This window comes from Macaca nemestrina, chromosome 5 (assembly GCF_043159975.1).
Source record: "Macaca nemestrina isolate mMacNem1 chromosome 5, mMacNem.hap1, whole genome shotgun sequence".
Taxonomy (NCBI): domain Eukaryota; kingdom Metazoa; phylum Chordata; class Mammalia; order Primates; family Cercopithecidae; genus Macaca; species Macaca nemestrina.
In genome coordinates, this window is record NC_092129.1 from 68308325 (window position 1) to 68333154 (window position 24830).

Sequence of the window (24830 nt, forward strand, 5' to 3'; positions counted from 1 at the left end):
CCTGGCTCATGCAACCTTGTGCCATCTGATTCTGCTGGGCCTGACCCTCCATGCCCCCCGTGAAATGGACTGATGGTGGGGCCATTCAACTTTACGACTTGTGAATCTGGCAGAACCCAGCTCATAGTAGACACTTCTGGATGCCTGGCCACTTGGTACCCTGTGATCAAGGGCCCGTAACATGCCAGGAGCTACTTTTCAAAAGCAGGCTAATTCTTGGCTATGGATAGCACCGCCTTCTCCAAAGTTCCGAGCTCTGCGCTGGGATTCTCCCACTGAGCTTGCTGTAAGCTCTACCCAGCATCTCTTTCTACCACCTGCACCTTCAGCACCACGAGGTTGGCTGGGCCTTACAGCCCAAGCAACAGGGCTGCTTAGTGGGAGCCTGGACCTGCGAGGGAGCCGCTTCTGCTCCTAAGCCCACGTGAAGCTGACAGTTTTTCATGTCACCTGGTATGTGCGCTGCAGAAGTGTTCCTAGGTGTGAAACGTGTTGCCTCCAGAACCCAAAGAGGCCTACCAGGCACTTTGTTTTCTTCTGTGTGATTGTTGATGCAGGATGCGGCAATTTGTCTTTAATTTTGGGGAGCGGATATGCGGGCATGCCCCTAACTGCTGGGCCTCCGAACAACTCGCTGAAGTGGCAGGTCCTTGAATCTTCATGGGGTTTGCCTCCCACCTGCTAGTGGGCCTGCATCTTACCTAGGCTTTGCTCACTCGCCACCTTTAGCTCGTCCTACCTGATGGGCATGCGTGAAGTCATCAGTGCACTGGGCCCTGTGCTGTTCTATGAGAAGGCCACGTAGTTCAGACCGCGCTGGCTTAGATTATGAGGGAGGGCAGTAGAATTAACATAGCCCTGAGGTAAACTGTGAATGAATATTGTTGTCCATCCACATGAATGCAAACTTTCTGATCCTCTCTTCCAATTAGAATAGGAAAGGATACATTTGCCAACTCAAAGGCCTTCTTTGTCCCTTAGGCCTTCTCATTTTGCTTTAACAATACCGTACCCGACGCTACAGTTGACATCAGAGCTTTTATCGGGTTGAGCCTGCAGTCCATGCTGTCTCTCCAAGATCTATCCAGTTTCCACAGGGGCCAGGCCAGTCAGTGAAATGGAGGGAGATATGATGGGACCACCTCCTCTTTACTCTTTACATCTTTCCTGGGGTTATTAATCGCCACCATTTCTCCTGGGGTGCAATGGTGTTTTTGATGTATGTTTTCGGCAGGGGATGGAGGTTGGGGGGAGTGGGAATAGAGAATCCCACGGGTCAAGGACCCCAGATAGTGGTGACACCAACTGCCAAATACATCAATTCCAATTGCGCACTCACGGACTGCAGAAATGGTCACAGGTGGGACCGTGGACTCAGCGGACTACTGAGAGCCAAATTGTAGCTGGAATTCCATCTATTACCCCAGCCCCAGTAAGCTACTTCTCCAACAATAGGGTCCCAGAGTTACTCGGGGCCATGCATGTCAGTGTCAGTGCAGACCCTGTGTCCACCAGTCCTCGAAATGTCTGGGCATTGCCCCTTCCCAGCATCCAGCCACCTGAGTCAATGGCCACGGTTCCCTTTGGGGGAGGGTTCGGGGGCTCAGTATGGGATGCATGTGACACAGTGTTATGAGATCCTACTTCCTAGAAATGTGGCCACCTCCTCAGTTAATTGGTCCCAGATCTGAAAATAGACGCTGGTGCATGACCGAGGAAAGGCTCATGACTTTATTTGGGCAGCTGCAGCTGCCCTGAGCTTTCTGCTCTTCCACTTTTGCCTTTTTCTGGTTGTAGGTGTTAAGCATCAGCCCACTGGCCACCCGTCCATGTGGCCTCTAGGGTCACCATGCTGTGATAACCACCTCCACCACACCCATCTTGATGCTCTCCAGGGTCACTGCAGCCTGAGGTCAGGCTGCCACAGCTCCTTTACACCATGGGGTGGGTCATGACCGTGAATGAGCACAGCTCTGCAACCATCCCTTCTACCACCAAGCCTGGGCTGCAGAGGAAGCCACTACAGATCACCCCAGTGACGTCAGTGTCCCTCTCATCAGGGCATTCCTGACACCCTCAGTGTGCCCCAGGGCCCTCTCTGGAACACAACTTGGGGTCTTCTGGTCTCAGTAAGATGATTTACAGCATGACCACTCAACTAAGGTTCTTTTTTTTTTTAATTCTGCCTCACTCTATTGTCAAGGCTGTAGTGCCGTGGCACAGTCATAGCTCACTGCAGCCTCAAATTCCCAGACTCAAGCAATCCTCCCTCCTCAGCCTCCCTAAGTGCTGGGATTACAGGTGTGAGCCCCCTCAGGCTCTTTATTCCTTCCTGTCTATGTGTTAGAGCCACGTGGGCATTGTCGCTTCGCTCTGTGTTGCCTGTCACACTTCCAGGCTCCCAACAGCACAAAAGCAGGAGTTTTCCCCATCCTCTGGAGTCCTTGCCAGGGTGTTAAATCCTGTGTCCCCCAAGTACACCCCCAAACTGATGGATTCTTGCTTATCCAATCTTATATTCTGGCCTCCTTGATCAAGCCCCCTCAAAATGCAATCTCAGAGGTGCTCTCCTGACTCCTGCAGGCACATGCTGGCCAACCCCTCAGATCCTTTAGAGGACAATTGCTGTCCTCCCTGGGCAGCTGCAGGTGTGTGCTGGGATTGAAGCCTGTCTGCAGTTTGGCAGCCAGGAGAGGAGGTGACTGCAGCTCCTAAGGAGGCACCTGTGGCTGGGCAGAGGCCTCTGCAGTGTCTCCCAGCACAAGGCACCTCTCACTAGGGAAGGGTGGGCCAAATCTGCAAGCTCCGGGGGCTCTAGGGGTCTGCAGAGCCCATGTCCTGGGAGGCATCTATGTATATGCTCCCATCCCATGCTTGCAAGCTGTGTTTTCCCAGACAGATGAATGACCTCAGCACAACACAGCTGCCTTGACTGAGTATTTAAACATCCCCAAAGTCCTGGGACTATCAGATCCTCAATCCACTAGTCAGCTGCGTCAGCTCTTTCACTACAGGAGACAAAAGCCTCCTCAGAAGCTACAGAGAGGCCACTGGCTCTCACACCCAGCCTCAAACTGCTCATTTGCTCTATTATCCTTCCCGGGGACTCAATACAGCTCAGCAGTCACAGCAACTCCACTCTCCCTGCAGCCGCTGTGCCCCCCCATATATTTCAAATATCTCCATAGCCTGATCATGGCCTAAACTGTATTCTGCCTGGGCAGTAGGAAGAAAGGGCTTCATAAGGGCACAGGATAGCATTGGCTGGATGGCTATTCCTACGAATGCTCTGGATCCAGAGAAAGCTGTAAAAGTAGCCGTGATGTCTGAAAAGAAGAGATTTTGGGGCAAGTCATTTACCCCTGCCTGCCTTCGTGTTCTCATCTTAAACCCTACTTTCTGATTGGCTGCAAGGATGAAATGGTAATGTATGGAAGTCACTGGGCACAATGCCTGTGATGGGGGAGCACTCAAACAGCAGCAGGGGGAAGCTGGCTCCGGGCTCCTCCTCCTTCCCCATCCTCCCTAATGCAAACAAGCCCGGACTCATTGCTCATTACCATATCACGTGTCTGCTAAGAAACGCTCTTCCTGATTTACCATCATCCTCACTCTTCTTGTCAGGATCCAGAAAGCTGTAAAGAGGGCTTCAGTGACATCTATAGGAGTCTCATTCTTTTAAAAATTCAAAGCACGTAATGGCTAATGGTAGCATTTATAAAATCTGAGTAGTAGACGCTATATGTTATGACATTTTCTGCACTTCTATATGTTTAAAAACTTTTTTTAAAGAAAGTATGGGGGGCAAAAAGACAATTTACATAATCCAGAGGGAATTTCACAGAACTCACTGTGGGGACGAAGCCACGGGCAGGTGAGGGCAGAACGACCAGGAGGTTTGGTGAGAAAGTGGACAGAGGGGGAATCGGGAGTGTCGCCCGCGACTGGTGGGGGTGGCCAGGTGGATGACTGTGGCATTCATGGATTTAGGGAACACAGAGAGCAGTGGGTACATGGGAGCAGCGCAAGGCCAGGGGGACATCCAATAGAGCCATCAGGGGCAGCGGGCCCCTGAGGTGTGTTCCCAGAGAGAGGCAGCCACCTGTCAGTGATGGTTCAAGCACAGAGTAAAATGGCCAATGGGAGGGGGCCAGACAAAAAGAGCCGCGCCGGCACTCACAGCCAGGCAGAGCAGCAGAAAGCGCTGGAAACAGGAGAACTGCAAGCATCGCTACGTCAAAACAGCCGAATTTTAAAAAGCAAACAGAGGAAAAGGTTCACAACAAATAAAACAGACAAAAGATTGCTATTCTGAATAGTTACAGTGTTCTTACCATGAATAAATTAAAAACACCAAGATTCTGATCACCAAGCAGGTAAAATACTTAATAGATGATTCACCAAAGAGGAATTAAACGTGTTAACAATCCTATGGGGGGAAAAAGTTAAAGAAATGAACCTGAAGCTTTTCACTTACCACGTTGCTGGTGTGGTGCTGATGACAGTAGTTTGGGGGATTGTTTTTAATGAAGTCTTGCTGGTGAAGAAGTGATGACGTGCATTGCTGGTGATGGTGATGGTATGCGATTGCACGGCTTTCACAAAAGCAGCTTGAGAACAGGCGTCAGAGGCCTAAAAATATCACATACTTTGCTTGCATCTAATTGGGTCAATTTATGCCAAAGGTATTTTTATTTATAATAGCAAAAAAGGAGACATAATGTGCAATAAGTTTAGTCTCTCCACTGCGGAAAATGTAGTTCCCACAGATCATCCTTACAGAGTTTATAGTAAGATGAGGAAATGCTCACGTTATTATAAAGAGACAGAGTTTCACTCTTTTCGCCCAGGCTGGAGTGAAGAGGCACGGTCTCTGCTCACTGTAACTTCCACCCGCCACCGGGTTCAAGCGATTCTCCTGCCTTAGCCTCCCAAGTAGCTGGGATTATAGGCGCCCGCTACTATGCCTGGCTAATTTTTGTATTTTTAGTAGAGACGGGGTTTCGCCATGTTGCCCAGACTGGTCTCAAACTCCTGACCACAAGTGATCCACCCACCTCGGCCTCCCAAAGTGCTGGATTACAGCTGTGAGCCACCACGCCCGGCCATAATATTATTTTTAAAAACAGACTTTTTTTGATCAGTGCTAAAGGAGAAAATTAACTGGCTTATCCCATATGCAAAGATGAAAGAGAAAAATGTAATGATCTCAATAGATTTAGATAAAGTATTCAGGGAATTCAAAGTTTATTCACACACACAAAATACACCAATAACAGACTGTGAAGGAAAAAGAACCCGTTCATAATAACAATAGTGGTAGAAATCTACGTGGTACTCAGAAATAATTTTAATAAACTATGCACTTGTACATTTGTAAAGAAAATTACAAATCATGATTAAAAGAAATAAAATATTAATGCAAACATGGCAAGGTGTTAAACTGCTGAGCTCAAGTGGTCCTCTTGCCTCAGCCTCCCAAAGTGGCTGCCTGACTTGAATTTTGAGACAGGCCTGGGCAACATGGCCAAAAATACAAAAAAATCAGCCAGGTGTGGTGGTGCACACCTGTGGCCCCAGCTACTCGGGAGGCTGAGCAGGAGAATCACTTGAACCTGGAAGACGGAGGCTGCAGTGAGCCAAGATCACGCCACAGCACTCCAGCCTGGGCAACAGAGTAAGACCCTGTCTCAAAAAAAAAAAAAAATCAGGCATTTGTTACAATAGTCATACTTACACTAATTTTATGTATGTTCAAAATAGTTTCTTATGAATTTTAAATGAAAATGTATTTAATTTGCCGTAGCTGTTACATCTTCCATCACAAAGAGCTGTAACTGCCAGGGTGCAAGTGCCGGTGCTTTTTCCTGTATTTTATCATCATCATCCTCAGCTGTTCACTGGCTGCTGACCTGGGGCTCCGAGCTGCTAGGCCTGTGGGAACCCCATGACACGGGAGAGAGCCAGTGGCAGTTCCACCGCGAGCAGGTTCAGAATAGTCGCCAATCCAGGTCAATGCTTGTTGTGCTACAACGGCGCCACCTACTGGTCGGTTCTGGTTCTGACATGCGTCCCCGGGTCTGAAGGGATACCACCATTGGGTATTGGGTATTGGGTATTGGGTAGTCTGTTTCTAGCCACTCTGTGTAAAGAGAATAAAGGATTCAGGACTGGAGCAGATTACAGTTGCTCAGCTCCTTTCTCAGTTAGCTGAAGCAGACCAATGCCTTCCCCTCCAGAGAATTTCGATTGTGCTTTTCCTCCCGCCTTGCAGAGGTTAAAGGAGTGGAGTCCTATGTTCTGGAGGGCTCCCTCCCGGCATCCTTGCCAACACCACGGCAATGTTTGAAGCTCTTTAAAAAGCATGCCTCAAACCCACATTTGAAGTGAGATTTGAGGGGGAGAACTATTTCTGTAGTAGGATAGGAAAAAAACCGCATGAAATGAGAACATACTTTTTTCCGTTTCAAAGCAAGTTGGTCAGCGATGCTATGTAAACGTGTTGGGGTGGTTTTTAGAAATCGTGGAATGTTAGGGCTGGACAAGACCTTAGAGATATGTTACTAATTCCCCACGAGGCATTTGAATATCGAAATGTCCAAGAATGTAAGTGTGAAACTAAGAACAAAATTGACCCAATAATACTATATACTAAAATTACTAAATTTTACTAAATATACTAAAATACTAAATACTAGTATTTCTAGCACTACATACATGTGTTCCCACACCATGCGATGAGGCGTACCTTTCTCCTTCCATGCTGTTTATCAATTCTCTGCATCTGCACAACAGCAGACCACTAACGAAGCTGACTGCTTACTTGTATTGATGGTGAAATCATCAACAGCCTGAGTACTTTGTGCTTCAGAATTACTGAAAATCAGGCCAGGCACAGTGGCTCAAACTTGTAATCCCAGCACTTTGGGAGGCCGAGGTGGGAGGATCACCCGAAGTCAGGAGTTCAAAACCAGCCTGGGCAACATGGCAAAACCTTGTCTCTACTAAAAATACAAAAATTAACCAGGCGTGGTGGCACATGCTTGTAATCCCAGATACTCGGGAGGCTGAGACAGGATAATCACTTGAACCTGGAAGACAGAGGTTGCAGTGAGCCAAGATGATGCCACTGGACTCTAGCCTGGGCGACAGAGTGAGACTCTGTCTCAAAGTAAAATAAAACAAAATAAATAATAAAATAAACATTAAAATAAATTACTGAAAATCTATATCTTCATGGAGCAATATTTGTGTCACAGAGGCTACAGAGCATCCCCTAGTCACTTCCTTCAATTAGTTTTATGATTTACTTGGATAACAATGTAATGATCATTGCCAGCATTTTGTGCTGTAAGTTGTCAAGCACTGCACTTGGGGCTCTAGTTACAGTAGCTCATTTAGTCTTCTTGATGATCCAATACGTCAGATACTCTTTGCACCCTTTTTACTAATGAAAAACTTGAAGTTCAGAGAAGCTAAGATACTTTCCTAAGGACACACAGCAAATGGTAGGAGGTAGAGCTGATATCAGCAGCTAGGCTGCCTGAGGCCAAGGCGGGCTTACTTAGCCACAAAGCAGCAGGTAGCAAAGAAGCCCTGTCCCAACACTGCCCACAGGTGTACTGGAGAGATCCCTGGATTGGCCCCTGTCCTTCACAGTTGGAACCCAATACCCATCAGCTGAAGGACTCAGACAAGTCACCCCATGAGCCTCAGTTTATCCATAAAATGGGACTTAAAACCTACCTCACAGCATATTAATGGTACTTTCGCCGTTAATATGAAAAGTACATAATACAGTACATGGAAATGTACATAATACAGTAAAGTACATCATACAGTAAATGGAAATTTGCTTGATGAATGCCAACGTGCCACACAAATGTAAGTTGTCTGTATTACAATAGCTTTCCCTCCTAGTTTTAGTTAACCATTTTTGGAAGCTTGTTTTTTGCAATGACTATCCTTACTCAGCAAAGCTTCTGAAATGTTCCTTAATTATGATCTTATGAAATGTTTGTTTGTGTGCCCACTGTGTGACCATCTAGCAAGTCAGTCATTCTTAGCTACTCTTTAAAAGTCAAAAAATAAAAGATGTTGGCAATGTTGCAGAGAAGAGAACGCTCATACACTGTTTGGTGGGAATGTAAATTATTCAGCCCCAGTGGAAAGCAGTTGGGAGATTTCTCAAAGAACTAAAAATACAACCACCATTCACCCCAGCAATCCCGTTCCTGGGTATGTACCGAAAGGAAAATACATTATTCTACCAAAAATGCATCTGCACTCACATGTTGATTGCAGCACAGTCCACAACAGCAAAGCCGTGGAATCCACCTAGGTGCCCATCAGTGGAGGACAGGATAAAGCAAACGGGGCTTCTCTTTGCAGCAACGTGGATGCAGCTGCAGAACATTATGCTAAGTGAATTATCACAGAAACAGAAAACCACTTACAAGTGGGAGTGAAACGATAGGTATACACAGACATAAAGATGTAAACAATTGGCCGGGCGGGGTAGCTCACACCTGTAATCCAAGCACTTTGGGAAGCCGAGGTAGGATGGCTTCAGGCCAGGAGTTTGAGACCAGCCTGGGCGACATAGTGAGACCCTGTTCCTACAAAACATAAAAATAAAAAATGTGACTCACGCCTGTAATCCCAGCATTTTGGGAGGCCAAGGCGGGTGGATCGCCTGAGATCAGGAGTTTGAGACCAGCCTGACCAACGTGGAGAAACTCCATCTCTACTAAAAATACAAAATTAGCCAGGCATGGTGGCGCATGCCTGTAATCCCAGCTACTCAGGAGGCTGAGGCGGGAGAATCACTTGAACCTGGGAGGCAGAGGTTGTAGTGAGCCGAGATTGCACCATTGCACTCCAGCCTGGGCAGCAAGAGCGAAACTCCGTCTCAAAAAAAAAAAAAAAAAAAAAAAAAAAAGTCATTCTTAACTCATTTTTACCAAATATAATGTTAAAAAAAAAAAAAAAAAAAAAAAAAAAAAGATGTGTCCTGACTCTCAGTTTTATGAGACATTCTGAATGGGTGCCATGATGTGGAGCCAGATTAAGATGGGGATTAATGGAAAAGATTTGGGTGTTTACTTCATATTTTTCCCATTAACATTCAATCGTCTTTTCTTTTAAACTTTTAAGAAAAAATTAAGTAGATCCATTAATGAATAAAATGATGTTATTGGTCCACTAAAAGGATGTGAGTATGGAAAGTGAGGTGCGATAAAACTGACAGATGAAATATCTGGCAGATGAAATAATACACATGATTTTTGTAACTGATACAGTGTAAAATAAAAGCAAGACATGTATTCTTGTGTGATTTTTGTTTTTTTGTTTTTTGTTTGTTTTGAGACGGAGTCTCACTCTGTTGCCGAGGCTGGAGGGCAGTGGCGCAATCTCGGCTCACTGCAAACTCCACCTCCTAAGTTCAAGTGATTCTCCTGCCTCAGCCTCCTGAGTAGCTGAGACTACAGCTGCCACCATCCCAGCAAATTTTTTTTTTTTTTTTGGTGGAGACGAAGTTTCCCTATTTTGGCCAGGCTGGTCTCGAACTCCTGACCTCAGGTGATCCACACACCTCAGCCTCCCAAAGTGCAAGGATTACAGGCGTGAGCCACCGCGCCCAGCTTCTTGTTGTCATTATGACAGGCTGCTGAGGGTTCTCTGGACGTGGGAGAAGGTCCCGTGCCGCAGGGTGGGAAGCCCACAAGGCGCTCCAACCTTAGCCCCAGGAAATGGAGACAGAGAAGACAGAGCTGCCTCCTCACTCCTGCGCGTGGACCCAAGAAAGGTCTTCTTCCCCCCAGATCACGCCTCCTACGCTGTCTTTATTGAGAGCAGGTTTTGACAAGGACATGAAGGAGGACGGTGGAGAGAGAATGGGGTCAACCAAGGGCCCTAAGTGATTGTCCCACATTAGTCTCTTACCCTGGGCTGGTGGTGACTTACCCCTTGACAACTTACCTGCCTCTGAAGGTCATGACGTGACCAGAGCAGGGAGATGATAGACTCAGCAGTGACAGTCAACTCCCCAGAGGTGACAATAGGGGTTGGGGAAGGCCGGTGGCAATGGGCGCAGGGCTGGCCTCTGCTGTGGACTCTTCCCAGGACCTTGGTGCAGCCAGCTGCCTCATCGCAGGCCCAAAGCTCTGCCATCTGGCTTCTTATGATTTCTATTTCGAGGCTCACAGCAAGACCATCCTCCCCACTCCTCCAGATGTTCCTGTCTCTGCAGACACTGGAGCAGAGGAGGGTGAGAGCCAGTGCTCAGAGCTTCCCAGCCATTTGCCTTCAGGGCCCGTGGGCTTGTGAGGAGGCAGGGTGACCCTCATCCAGTTTGCCCGGGACTGACGGGTCCCCCAGGATGCAGGACTTTCAGTGCTAACACTGGGATGGTTCTGGGCAAGCTGAGTGATGGGTCACCAAGGATTTCCAGGATTCCAAGTGGCTCCGGGCTCTTTGTCTCCCTCCATTTGGAGACTGTGTCCGTCCTGCACCCACAAAAGCGTTCAGTGGCCTCATGGCCCAGGGGCTCTGTGACTGGGTCAGCTGCAACTTGGGATCCCTGATATTTTCTCCCTGGGGCAAGAGTGATGGGTGCTTGGCAGCCACTGTCACAGCCTTTGATGTGATAACAGCGCTGTCGTGGGCCACAACCCCCAGCGGGGGCTGAAAACAGCCACAAGCCTGCCTGGACTCGCAGCCACACTGAGATTAGTGCCAGCGAAGTGCCCTCTGTAGGTGGGACAACTGTGCACCCTCGACTCACTCTGCGAGGAGCATAATGACAGCCCTAAGGTGCCAGGGCCTGGGGTCGCGGAGCTCCCATAGCCGAGGATAGTGCTGTTATCACATCATGCCCAGCACTACCATGCCCACCTAATTTTTTTATTTTTTGTAGAGACAGGGTTTCACCATGTTGCCTAGGCTGGTCTTGAACTCCTGGCCTCTACAAGGCCTTTACAAGTGATCCACCCGCCTCGGCCTCCCAAAGTGCTGGGATTACAGGTGTGAACCACCACTGAGCTATCACTTCCGGCCAGACACCACATTTTTTTTTTATCCACTCATCGGTTGATGGGCACTTCGGTTGAATCCATATGTCTGCAATTGTAAATTGTGTTGCAATAAACATATGCATGCAGATGTCTTTTTTTAATTAGTATTTAATGACTGAATTTCCTTTGGGTAGATACTCAGTAGTGGAATCGCTCCATTGAATGGTAGATCTACTTTTAGTTCTTCGAGAAATCTCTATACTGCTTTCCTTAGAGGCTGTGTTAATTTACATTCCCACCAGCAGGGTATGGGCATTCTTTTTCTACCACATTCGTGCCAACATCTATCAGTTTTTGACTTTTCAGTAATGGCTATTCTGGCTGGGGTAAAGTGGTATTTCGCTGTGGTTTTAATTTGCATTTCCCTGATGATTAGTGATATTGAACATTTTTTCATACATTTGTTGGTCATTTGCATATCTTTTTGAAAAATGTCTGTTCATGCCATTTGCCTACTTTTGTAATGTGATTATTTGGGGTTTTTTCTTGCTGATTTGTTTTAGTTCCTCGTAGATTCTAAATATTAGTGCTTTATCAGAGGCATAGCTTGCAAATATTTTCTCCCATTCTGTAGGTTGTCTGTTTCCTCTGTTGATAATTTCTTTTGTTGGGCAGCTTTTTAGTTTAATTAGGTCCCATTTATTTTTGTTGTTATTGTTGTTGCATTTGCTTTTGGGGTCTTAGTCCTAAATTCTTTGTCTAGGCCTGTTCAGAAGAGTTTTTCCTAGGTTTTCTTCTAGAATTGTTATGGTTGCAGGTCTTAGATTTAAGTCTTTCATCCGTGTTGAGTTGATTTCTGTATACAGTGAGAGATGGGGATCCAGAGGGGGATCTACACATAGCAATCCAATTTTCCCAGCAGCATTTATTGAATAGAATATCCTTTCCCTAGTGTGTGTTTTTGTGTGCTTTTTGAAGATTAGTTGGATATAAGTTATTTGGCTTTATTTCTGGATCCTCTATTCTGTCACATTGGTCTTATGTGTCTATTTCTGTATCAGTACCATGCTGTTTTAGTTACTATAGTCTTATAATATATAATTTGAAGTTGGGTAATGTAATGCCACCAGATTTGTTCTTTTTGCTTAGGATTACTTTAGCTATATGTGCTCTTTTTTGGTTCCATGTGAATTTTAGGTTGAGGGTTTTTCTAATTCTGTAAAAAATGACCTTGGTATTTTGACAGGAATTGTATTGAATCTACATATTGCTTGGGGCATTATGGTCATTTTCACATTGATTCTTCTAATTCATGAGCATGGAATGTTTTTCCATTTGGTTATGTCATCTATGATTTCTTTCATCTACTTGCTTTCATAGTTCTCCTTGTAGAGACCTTTCATCTCCTTGGTTAAGTATATTCCTAGGGTTTTTGTTTGTTTGTTTGTTTGTTTTGTTTTGTTTTGTTTTCTTTTGTTGAGACAGAGTTTCGCCCTTGTTGCCCAGGCTGGAGTGCAATGGCACGATCTTGGCTTACCACAACCTCTGCCTCCAAGGTTCAAGCGATTCTTCTGCCTCAGCCTCCCCAGTAGCTGGGGTTACAGGTATGCACCACCACGCCCAGCTAATTTTGTATTTTTAGTACAGACGGGGTTTCTCCATGTTGGTCAAGCTGGTCTCGAACTCCTGACCTCAGGTAATCCATCCGCCTTGGCCTCCCAAAGTGCTGGGATTACAGGCATGAGCCACCGCACCCGGCCTTTTTGGTAGCTATTATAAAAGGAACTGAGTTCTTGATTTGACTCTCAACTTGGTTATTGTTGGTGTATAGCAGTGCTACTCATTTGTGTACATTGATTTTGTAACCTGAGAATTTGTTTATCAAATCTAGGTGTCTTTTGGATGAGTCTTTGGGATTTTCTAGGTATAAGGTCATATCATGGCAGAGATAGTTTGACTTCCTCTTTTACAATCTGGATGCCCTTTATTTCTTTCTCTTGCCTGATTTCTCTGGCTAGGACTGTCAGTACTGTGTTGAATAGAAGTAGTGAAAGTGGGCATTCAGGTCTTGTTCCAGTTCTTCAGGGGAATGTTTTCAACTTTTCCCCATTCAGAATGATGTTGGCGGTGGGTTTGTTGTATGTGGCATTTATTATTTTGAGCTATGTTCCTTCTATGCCTAGTTTGTTGAGAGTTTTTATCATAAAGTGATGCTGAATTTTATGGAATACTTTTTCTGTATCTATTGAGATAATCGTATGGTTTTGTTTTTAATTCTGTTTATGTGGTGAATCACACTTATGGACTTGTGTATGTTGAACTATCCCTGCATCCCTGTGATGGAACCCACTTGATCATGGTAAATTATCTTTTTGATGTGCTGTTGGATTCACTTTGCTAGAACTTTGTTGAGGATTCTTGTATCTGTGTTCATCAAAGATATTGGTCTGTGGTTTTCTTTGCTGTGTTCTTTCCTGGCTTTGTTATCAGGTGATATAATTGGCTTCATAGAATGAGTTAGGGAGGGTTTCCTCCTTAATCTTTTGGAATTGTTTCTGTAGGATTGATAGCAATTCTTCTTGGAATATCTAGTAGGATTTGGCTATGATTCCACTGGGTCCTGGGCTTTTTAATGTTGGGAGATTTTTTATTACTCATTCAATCTCACTGCTTGCTATTGGTCTGTTCAAGATTTATATTTCTTCCCGATTCAAGCTGGGTGGAGGTGGGATTTGGGGTTAATTTTGTTTTGTTTTGCTGAGGTCAGTGGGAAGAGTCAGCTCAGAAGCTGAAAAGCAGCCTGGAATCCCAGTCCACCAACCCCTTGCTTTTCCCCCATCTAGCCCAGCCTCAGTTTATTCTCCCAGCAAAAGAAAGAAACCAAAGCACTACTGGCAGATCTTCACAGGTTTATGTGTGGGTCTGAGGCCTGAGCCAACTAAGCACATATTTTGAACATCCCACTTTTCAACAATGAAAAATTATTTCTCATTTCCTTTCTGCTAAATTAACAAGATTCCAGCATCTATTTCTGTAACAGTTATTAGGCTCTCAGGTCCCTCCTCTGGAGAGAGAAACCCCAATTAGGGGCCTTCAAATGCTAACCAAACAACCTTTCATGCAGATTAGAGTACTTTTTTTTTTTTTTAGACGGAGTTTTGTTCTTGTTGCCCAGGCTGGAGTGCAATGGCACAATCTCAGCTCACTGCAACCTCTGCCTCTGGGATTCAAGAGATTCTCCTGCCTCAGCCTCCCGAGTAGTTGGCCACCACATCCGGCTAAGTTTGCATTTTTAGTAGAAACGGGGTTTCTCCATGTTGGTCAGGCTGGTCTCAAACTCCTGACCTCAGGTGATCTGCTCGCCTCTGCCTCCCAAAGTGTTGGGATTACCAGCGTGAGCCACCACACCGGCCCCTAGAGTTACTTATAAATGCGTTCATACTACTATTTACACTGAAATCTTTTTAGCCTAAGTAACCATAAAGATAACACAAAACCAACCTTTGGCAAGTTGCTTCCAGCACCTCAGTTTTCTGTTCTATGAGACAGAATTAATGGCGTGCATCCCAAAGGCTGTTGTGAGGGTCCCAGGGTGATTCAGAAACAGGGTAGAAGGAATGTGCACAATGAACCCAAGCTTTGTTTTGAACCAGAAGGTGAGCTCTGCGACAGCAGGATTTTCCCCAGGTCCTAGAACGGAGGGCATGGATCGGGGCCTCAAATAGCGTGCTGGATAAATGAATGAATGAACCAGGACATTTTTTCAGAAATCCCTAAACTGACAGAAAGACCCTAGGGCCACAAGCTCCCCCTGTGCCTTGAGGCCTCCTTGGACAGGCGTCCCCTCAGGACCTCTGAGTTTCCTCCAGACTCTACCCCACAGTGAACAGACCAAGCCACACACAAAAGTACACAGGCCCAAAGAACGAGGCCCAGGATTGCTCAGGGTCCCTAACCTGCCCCAGGAGACCTCCTTCCTTGCACATCAGCCCAGCTGCCCACGGGTGCTGCAGGCGCCAGCTGCACTCGCACACTCTGGAAGGAGGCTGACTCGTCAGAATTAATAATAATAGTAATTCATCCGCTCTTCCTCAACCCCTCAGCTGTGGAGGGCCAGGAGCCCAAAAGGAGGTGGGAAGAGGCCAGGCGGCGGGAGGCAGGGCAGAGCAAGACATGCAGCTCTGGGGACTCTCTCGGGGGATTCTCAATGAGGATTGTGGGCCAAGGAATATGAATGACACGGCCCAGGGCATCCAAAGGATAACTGCCATTCTGTATGAAATATGAGTCTGAGCCCCTCCCAGGCTGTGAACCCTGATGGCAGGGGCCATGCGGTCAGGTCTTACAGCGGAAGACATGGGAAACCTCTTGCCACTGAGGTTCCTAAATCACTCTGGGTAAATAAGCAAAGGAAAACCTCCCCACGACCCCAGGCAGAGCTTTGACAACAAATCAAAGGTCAGCAAAGCCATAAATCTACTGCCTTTGCCACAAACAGATCATGAAGAGCTATTTTGAAAATGACTGGGCCAAAAAAATTCCCTGGAGCCGAATCAGCTCAAAGAGCTCAAACAGAGAACGGGAAAATCTTCCTCCTCTTTCCCAAGAGACCAGACCATGAGGCCCCAGAGCCAAGCACCCACAGTGAGGGCTGCCTCCTTGCACTGATGAGAGCACAGTCCCTAATGCCAGACCCAGGACCGTGTTGGCAGCCTTGGGGGCTGCAGACTGACAGGTCTTCCCCCAATAGCCACTGCAGCCTGCAGCTGGCGGCTTCCTAGAGGAGCCTCCCAAGATCCTTCACTCCCCGCCCCAGGAGCGAGGGCCCGCATAGGGTTTTCTAGCAGGGCAACCAGGCATGCTGCTCACCTGGACTGTACGCGTGGGTTCAGGTCTGACAGCCCTGGTGCTAGCCAGGGACCTGGTCCACAAGAATTTTCTTTCCATGAAATATGTACACATGCCTGTATGTGTGGAAAACGGCCTGAAACGATCCACACTAGTATTATCAGATGTCACTGCAAGATCCCTGAATTTTACAATGGCTACATTCTGTACAATAATTTTTTACAAAGATGACTGAATTTTCTGAATAATGAATGTGTGTGTTATACTTTTAAATATAGCACTGTTTGGTAAAATTTTTTTCATGTTACCAAAGTTATTAAATACAGAGATTTAGAAAAATAGAAACCAAAATGGGGAGAAGATCACCTGTAACCATAATCCTACTATCGAGATCTATTCTGATGGTCTTTTAGTGAATTCCCTTGGTATTTTCCTATAATAAGCATTTTTAATAAAAAAAAAAAAAAGATTATATAGGACATTCTTTTCCTTTCTTTTCTTTTTCGAAACGGAGTTTCGCTCTTGTTGCCCAGGCTGGAGTGCAATGGCACGATCTCGTCTCACCACAACTTCTGCTTCCCAGGTTCAAGCGATTTTCCTGCCTCAACCTTCTGAGTAGCTGGGATTACAGGTGCATGCTACCACACCAGCTAATGTTTGTATTTTTAGTAGAGGTAGACTTTCTCCATGTTGGTCAGGCTGGTCTCAGACTCCCAACCTCAGGTGATCTGCCCGCCTCAGCCTCCCAAAGTGCTGGGATTACAGGCGTGAGCCACTGTGCTCGGCTGGGACATTCTTGTTTATAACCTAGTTCACTGCTTCACAACACGTGCTCAACACTTTCTAGCTCATAAGCATCCTTTGCAATATCATTTTAATGCCCTGTGGTATTCCAGTCAGTGGATGTACCATGCTTCATTTAACTCATTCTTTCCTTCAGGATTTTCAATCCGCAAGTGTTTCTCTCTAGGCTTCCACAGGCAGATTGTCATGAGTGCTATTCTCCAAATATGTCAACCACGTGCAAACAGTGGGATCATGCTTTCTTGTCCCTAGAAGTTAGGTGTTGCCATGTGACTTGTTTGGGCCAGTGAAATGGAAGCAGCAATGACATCTGGACAGAAGCTTCAGGGTCCAGTGCACATTTCTGAACATTCTCTTTCCTGGAGGTAACTCACTGTGAGGCTGGAGGCAGAAGCTGCTTCCACCCAGGTCTCTGCATGCAAGCCCCAGCCAACCTACCATGGGCATCTAGCACAAACCAATAATCAACTCAGTGGTCTTACTCACCGGGATTCAGGCCTGCATTGTTTCTGAGCTTGTCCTGACTGACTGGCCTCAGGGCTGATGCAGGAACAAGGCTGAGACAGAATCCCAACCCTCCGAGTGTGCGTGGACCAGCTGGGGAAGTCCAGCCTACATGTAAGGGAAGAGTTCAATGATGCACAACAAGTAACCATTCAAAGCAGAACTGTTGCCAGCGTGGACCAGTTGCAGAGTGGACCAGTTCTGCCCTGAAAGGACAGCGTTGAAGCAGTCTGAGAATAAAGGGGGCTCCTGGCACTGGAATGGCCTGGGCAGATGCCCTGGAAGAAGGGTCAAGGGGAGGCCTCTGAAGGATGGAGAGATTTGAGGCGTATGGAGATAACAGATGGAGAAGGGTGGGAGAGCAAAGGGGTCATGATGAAGCAAAACACAGAGCCCAGAGGACTGCAGATGGGTGATTGCTGTGAAGTCGGAGCTCCAAAGAACTGAGAACTGGAGACAGCCTCCGAGAAAGAGCAAGGAGCCAGATGGGGAAATCACCCCCGTCAGGGGAGGAACCTCAACCCCCTCCTGTGCTTCCCAGGCTTCTTTTTGGGGGAAATGTTTCTGTAACTGCCACATTCAGGAATGCCCTCTGTGAAGCCTAACTTTGGAGGCTTAATCTGGCTTGATGTCATCACACGTATGTTATAATCAGGAGTAAGACTGACTGCAGATAAAGTCAAAACCACTGTGATTTGCTAATTCTATTTCAGTAATCACTCTCAACAGCCAGCCACAGGTCCTGGCCACACTTCAGTGTCGTCAGCTAGTGCCACTCAGCCAGTGTCAGTCAGCCAGTGTCAGCCAGTGTCAGCCAGTGTTAGTCAGTCAGTGTGTCAGCCAACCAGTGTCAGCCAGTGTGTCAGCCACTGTCAACCAATGTCAGCCAGTGTGTCAGTCAGCCAGTGTCAGTCAGCCGATGTGTCAGCCAGTGTCAGTCAATGTCAGCCAGTGTGTCAGTCAGCCAGTGTCAGTCAGTGTCAGCCAGTGTCAGTCAGCCAGTGTCAGTCAGTGTCAGTCAGTGTCAGTCAGCCAGTGTCAGTCAGCCAGTGTGTCAGCCAGTGTCAGTGTCAGTCAGTGTCAGTCAGCCAGTGTCAGTCAGCCAGTGTGTCAGCCGGTGTCAGCCAGTGTCAGCCACCCAGTGTTTCAGTCAGCCAGTGTCAGTCAGCCAATGTGAGTCAGTGTCAGTTGGCCAATCATTGTGTCTGTCAGCTAGTTGGTCAATCAGTGTTCATCCATTAGTCTGTCAGTGTCAGTCTGTCAATCAGTGTCAGTCAGTCATTGTCAGTCACTTGGTCAGTCAGACAGTGTCAATGAATCAGTGTTAGCCAGCCAGCCCATCACTGTCAGTCAGTCCATGTCAGCCAGCCAGTTAATAAGCACAGTGTTCAGGTGGTTTCTGAGCACTGGGCCTGTTTGCCTTTCTGTTTATTTAACCAGCACCTTTCCTGTTTCTGGGCATTTGAATAGGTGTGTGTCATCCCTCCGTGAGGACAGAGAACTGTCCCCAGGAACTCAGGACAAATTAATTACCCAGCTGGGTAATTAAAGGACCAAGGTCACCTTCTGACTCTGCAGAGCCTCTTCCTCCCCGACAGGGGTTTTTGGTGGTGTGCCACAGCAGGGCTCCTCTGGCCACAGTCCCAGCATTGGCGAGATTAACATGATGATACCTCTGGCTCTGTGGCAGCGGCCCTTCCACCTTCCTCCCACAGGAGACCGTGTTGTCTATGGATGGGCGGACACAAGGGTTTTCCTAACAGAGCCGCCGCTTTCTCACATAGGACCAGGGTAGAGGGTGGAGGAGGGCAGGGCCATGCCGAGCCTTGGTGTGGTACCCAGGTTTGCACATTGCTGTGGGCATCTGCGTTGTTTGCCTAAACAGTGTCCCCCCTTCTCTGAGGGCACTGCTTATCTCCCTCTCCCCAGCCCCCACCAACCACATGGGTTCAGAGATGAGGTGAGGAGCCAGAGGTGGGCCTGAGATCCAGGCTGGACCAATTGTAGTACTTCCTCATCCCACAGTGATTGGTCCAGGGATGGGCACGTGACCCAAGCCAGGCCAACCAGAATCCTTCCCCAGGATCTTTCTGAGGCAGTCTCCTCAAGTCCTTTAGTTGGAAAGATGTGTGCTTAAGCCGGCCACGAGAATGGCTCTCAATGTGCAGGAAAAACCTTGGAAGGAGAGAATAAACAGAAGGTAACAGGTGCAGAAAGAAACAGACAAGAGTCTTGACAGGGTTTTGAGGTCCTAATTCCAGTCAACTCCACAGCTGCCTTCTACCCCTGGCCTCCTGCCATTTGGTTTTGTGAACCACACTTGTAGCCAAGAACCTTGGCTAATACAAACTAGTATAATTCTAGAGCTACCCCGACAGACATCTCTCACTCATTTGGAAGTGGACAACCCAGAGTGTGATTTACCCAAGCCCCTTGACTTCTCCCCTTCCAGGGAAAGCCAAGGGAGCCCCACTTAGTCCTCAGGTGGCTGCAGTGAGCAAACCCTCAGGTAGAGGCTGGGGGACCAGCACGTGCTCCAATGCCATGGCCTTTTCTAGCAGTGAAGCACATGCATCTTGGCCTCTGACTTCTTTCAGTCAATGTTTTGTTCTGAACACACTCTCAGCACTGAGAATGTTCTCTTTCTTGTCTTTTAGGTAACTCCATGCAGGGCTAGATTCCTGGGTATGTGACCTGTGCTGTCGCACAGGGCCCTATGCTTAGAAGGAACCCGTGTTTGGTTTCATGCTCTGCCAACATCTTGAAATTGTTATACATTTTTGAATAGGGAACCTTGCAGTTTGATTTTGCTTAGAGTCCCACAGATTATGCCACTGGTCCCGGCTCTGTGACATCCCTCTTGGTAGGATCTGTGATTCCAAGGAATTGCTCCAGTTTCTAGAACTCCTCTCCCGATCACCCTATCTTGTGTCTTCTTTACCTTAATGCCTCCCCGCCCCCATCCCTGACTTCTATGGTCTTCTCCCCACCACACCCCATAGGTGGACTTTTTCCCCCAGAAGCCCACAGCCTCTGTGGCCTCATCTGAGCTGTGTCCATGCCAGCCACAGCTGGGGCATGGCTCCTCAGCTGAGCTCCATGTCAAACCAAAGCTGGATCCATTTTATTTGGAAGAATGCCAATTAGAGTGGCTTGTCTTGCTTCCACCCCTCAACCCCCGACATTCTGCAGTTCTGCCCCAAACCCCCTTCCAGAGGCCTCTGGAAAGGCTGCCCCAAGGCAAACCCAGGACGGCAACGGCCTCTGGTTTGATCAGTCGAGGAGAGCTCTGCTGCAGGTTTAAACAAGAAGAGCGACTTCTATGAGTCAACTTCATAGTTCTGTAACGAGGATTTTAGAAGTCTAGGAAATGGGCAAGCAGCCTGTGTCCTTGGGAACTGCCTGCTGCACATCCAGCAAAGGGAGGTCCTTGCCATGGCCTTACTGCTTCTCCTGGAAAAGGTGGATTTGAGCCCCTCACATCCCCCCAGGTGGAGCAACACGGAACTGCAGCTGCTGAGACCGGCCACAACCTCAGTCTTCTTCACACCCACTTTTTTTTTTGAGACAGTCTCGCTCTGTCATCCAGGCTGGAGTGCAGTGGCACAATCTCAGTTCACTGCAACCTCCGCCTCCTGGGTTCAAGTGATTCTCCTGTTTCAGCCTCCCGAGTAGCTGGGATTACAGGCATGCCCCACCACGCCCAGCTAATTTTTGTATTTTTAGTAGAGACAGGGTCTCACCATGGTGACCAGGCTGGTCTCGAACTCCTGACCTCATGAAGCCCGCCAAAGTGCTGGAATTACAGACATGAGCCATTGGGCCCAGTCTACACCCACAATTTTTAACAGAACAGACCAATCTGGGGGAAAGTCAGCAGGAGAAACTAATAGACAATTTGACAATAAAGAATCCAGGTGTGGTAAAAATGATTTATTTTTGAAGCACAGTAACAGCTATGCAACTGGGAACATTTCATTTACCTGTCCCATCTAAGTTTTTGTGTCACAAAGACATATACTAAGACTTCGGAAAAATTCCAAAGGGGATTACACTTGAAATGTGCTGTGTTTTCACTTTTTTTTCTTTTTTGTACTTGTCTTATTCACAGTGAACCAAATAAAATAGCTTTACAGCTTACTAAAACTCAAACTTGTTCTCAAAGGAAGCAGTTTAAACATTTTAACTGAAAAATCAGCAACACATCGATTCTACATCAGGAAACCGAACCAGTGGACAAAAAGTAGCTCTAATAGAAAGCGTGTCTTGTCAAAAGGTTAAAAATAAAAATAAAGGCCCAGTGCAGTGGCTCATGCCTGTAATCCCAACATTTTGAGTCTCTACAAAAAACAGAAAATATTAGCTGGACGTGGTGGCGCAACTGTAGTCCCAGCTACTCAGGAGGCTGAGGCACAAGGACTGCTTAAGCCTGGGAAGTCAAATCTGCAGTGAGCCCTGACTGCACTACTGCACTCCAGCCTGGGTGGCAGATGACAGAGTGGAACCCTGCCTCTCCCCCGCCAAAAAAAAAACCCACACACATCATGAGGAAAATCCAACTTATTTACAAAGAGTGGGCCATCTTCAGGACTGAGATCCCAATATGATACAGTAAAACTGTGGGTGCACCGTCCTCTTTGGAAAAAGGGGATGAGGAACAGGTCTGTCTCAATCCATGCTAAGAATCTGGTTTTAAAAGATCAAAGGAGTCTCAAAGAAAAACCTAACATCACTGTATGCCACAGGGGTGTCATTTACCATGAATGAAAGGGCTGGGAACGCACTCTCCCTGAGGTGCCCCCCAGGCCTGCCAACCTCTCATGAAATCTGGTAGTAAACTGTCAAGAGATCCCTCTGAACCAGCAGGCTGCAGGAAGTTTGTGGGGTTGAGGGCTGGTCTTCTCCTGGGAAGTACCTCCTGCTTTCCCCAAACTGCCAAGCTACCAAGCCCTCTAATGAACAAATAAACCATAGCCTGGAGGGCTGGCAAGGTAACCAGAATGGGTGGATGCTGCCAGGAGAGGCCAGGGTCCCCTGAGGATTCGGGGGTCGGCACTCTGGCAGCACCATCTCACTTCTTAGCCATTGCAAATGGGTAGGCCCTTTCTCTTCAAACCCAGAGCAGTAGCTGGCTGAAAGAAACGGCACCAGGAGGATGGCAATAAACTCTGACTGAGCGCATGTCAGCTTTCTGCTGACCCACCTGTAGATTTCAGAGCAAAAGTCCTGACTCACCCAGTCCCAGTTTAACTGTGAAGTGTGGCTCTCGTGCTTACAGTCCCAGTTACTCAGGAGGCTGAGGCAGGAGGATCGCTTGAGTCCAGGAGTTTGAATCTTCAGTGAGCTATGATCACACCACTATACTCCAGACAGAGTGACAGAGTGAGACTCTGTCTTTTTTTTTTTTTTAAGATGGAGTCCCGCTCTGCCACCCAGGCTGGAGTGCAGTGGCATGATCTCAACTCACTGCAACCTCCACCTCCTGGGTTCAAGCGATTCTCCTGCCTCAGCCTCCTGAGTAGCTGGGACTACAGGTGTGTGCCACAATGCCTGGCTAATTTTTTGTATTCTTAGTAGAGACAGGGCTTCACCATGTTGGCCAGGTTGGTCTCAAACTCCTTACCTCAAGTGATCTGCCTGCCTCAGCCTCCCAAAGTGCTGGCATTACAGGCGTGAGCCACCATTCCGGGCCGAGACTCTGTCTTATTACAAAAAAAAAAACACACACACACACACAGAAGAAAGAAGAAGAAGAAGTAAAAGAAGGCGGCTCAGCTGGTATGGTAGAAGGCCTATTCTGGAAACTGCCATGATGGGTGGCTAAAAAAAAAAAAAAAAAAAAAAAAAAATTGAAGATACTTAACCCTGAGCCAAACGGTATGTGTCTGTGTGGTGTGTGTGAGTATGTACATGTGTGAGGCTGCATATATGTGTGTGTGTACATTTGTGTGGTGTGGGGTATGTGTGTGAAGGGGGGTGAAGGTCCCAGAGGCGGCCCTGGGACAAAGCGCTCCTGCCACTCGTCCCCAGCATGGCACAGCCACACAATTCAGAGCACAGCAGAGCCCACACCTGGAGGCTGGGCTCCCCTTGCAGGTGGGGTTAGCAATAGCCAACATGAAAAATTCCACATAGCAAACCTCCCCTGGCCACCTGACTACATATTTCAAACATTATCTGATGTAATGAAATTCAAGACCATTCACAGTCTTTTTTAAACTTCTGACTACAACCCACATTGAGGTTAGTTACACGGTTGCCAAGAGGGTAGGGACACAGGCTAGGCAACAAGAGTTCAGACTCAGCCTGATTGCACAGGGTGCGCTCTGACCTGTCCCAGTCCGCTGTTTGTGGTGGTGACCCACTAAATTGATTTTGTGACCCACTTGTGGATTCTACTGCAGCTTGGACCTGCAGTCTCCGTGCACATGGAAAATCATTCCCTCCACGGAAGTAGGTGGGCCTCCCCGCAGCAGGCCCCAGCCTCAGTGAGTATCACCAAGTGCCACCAAGCCCCCACAACCCTGCTGAGGAGGAGGAAGCAGGCTTCCCTAACCATCTTTAAAGAAAAGGGGGCGCCACGGTGGGCCCACTCAGGTCCAGGCTGGCAACCATAGGTCCACCCGTCCAAGACCCAAGGCGAGGCTGGGCCATTCCCTGCAAGGGCGTGGTGGTCCCTTAGGGCTTGCCCAGCGGCGCCCCAGCGCTCTGGGATCTCTGCACCAGGAGGATGAGCCTGGCGAGGTCGGAGAGCGCCGGGAACGCGGCCATCACACGGTCCACCTGGTCGCGCGGGAAGACGCTGTAGAGCGCGATGCGAGCCCGGGCGCGAGCCTCCCCCTCGTCCTCGGCCGCGTACCCTGAAAGTCCCCCAGTGGCGCCGTCGCCCCAGGCCGGCTCCGCCCAGGCGGAGGGCCCAGGGAAGCGGTCGGAGCGGGGTAGACGGGCCCACGGGTCGTCGGGCAGCCTGCGCGAGGAAAGCAAGTCGCCGTGCAGGTCCCTAGGGAGGTGTTCGCCCCGCGGCTGGAGCTGCAGGCCGGGCGGAGGCGGGAGGTCGCCTGGGGAGAACTGGCTCTCCGGGCTAGGGAGGCTGAGCGGGCCTGGCACCTGGCAGCCCGCGGAAACCCAGTCGGGCCCTCCCAGTCGGGGCGTGAGGCCACAGGCGTGGCCCGGGGGAGGCGGCCCGAGGGGCCCCGGGTCGTCGCTGAAGGCCAGCCGAGAGAAGCTCCCCTGCAGGGCGACCAGGTCTGGGGACCCCCGCGCCAGCGGAAGGCTGTGCGCAACTGGCTCCCGGGGTGCCGCCCGGGCTCCTGCGGGGCCGCCCGGGGCTCTCGGTGGCAGCTGCTCCTCGGCGCCCGCGCCAGGCCGGGCCCCTGTCTTGGCGCGGAGCTCGTCGGCCACCGCCAGCTGCGCGTGGTGCGGCCTCTCCGGGTGGTAGAACTTGCACTTGATGCCATAGGTGCATTTCTTGCCTGAAAGGGGCGGGGGCAGAGAGGGCGAGGCGTGAGGCCGGGGGCGCGGAGGGGCGGTGCTGCCTGGCGCATCCGGGGAGTGCCAGCCCGCCCGCCTCTCCGTGGAGAGTCCGCCAAGCAGGCCCCCAGGCCGCCGCGGACTCGGAAGACTTAGCGCTCTGGAAACGCCTCAGGATCTGGGCTCGAG

The 24830-nt window shown here is 48.5% G+C and overlaps 1 protein-coding gene across 8 annotated transcripts in view; it reads right to left on the bottom strand.

Annotated features, from left to right (window-relative positions):
* Positions 1–21678: 21678 nt before the first annotated feature.
* Positions 21679–24830, bottom strand: part of LOC105489003 (zinc finger CCCH-type containing 12D) — a 38742-nt gene continuing 35590 nt past the window's right edge. For all 8 annotated transcript variants that reach the window (XM_011753562.3, XM_011753558.3, XM_071096574.1 and 5 more), the window contains one exon: positions 21679–24643. In XM_011753562.3, the coding sequence (XP_011751864.2) occupies positions 23942–24643 (702 nt within the window). In that variant the 3' untranslated portion in view covers positions 21679–23941. The remainder of the gene's footprint in view (positions 24644–24830) is intronic.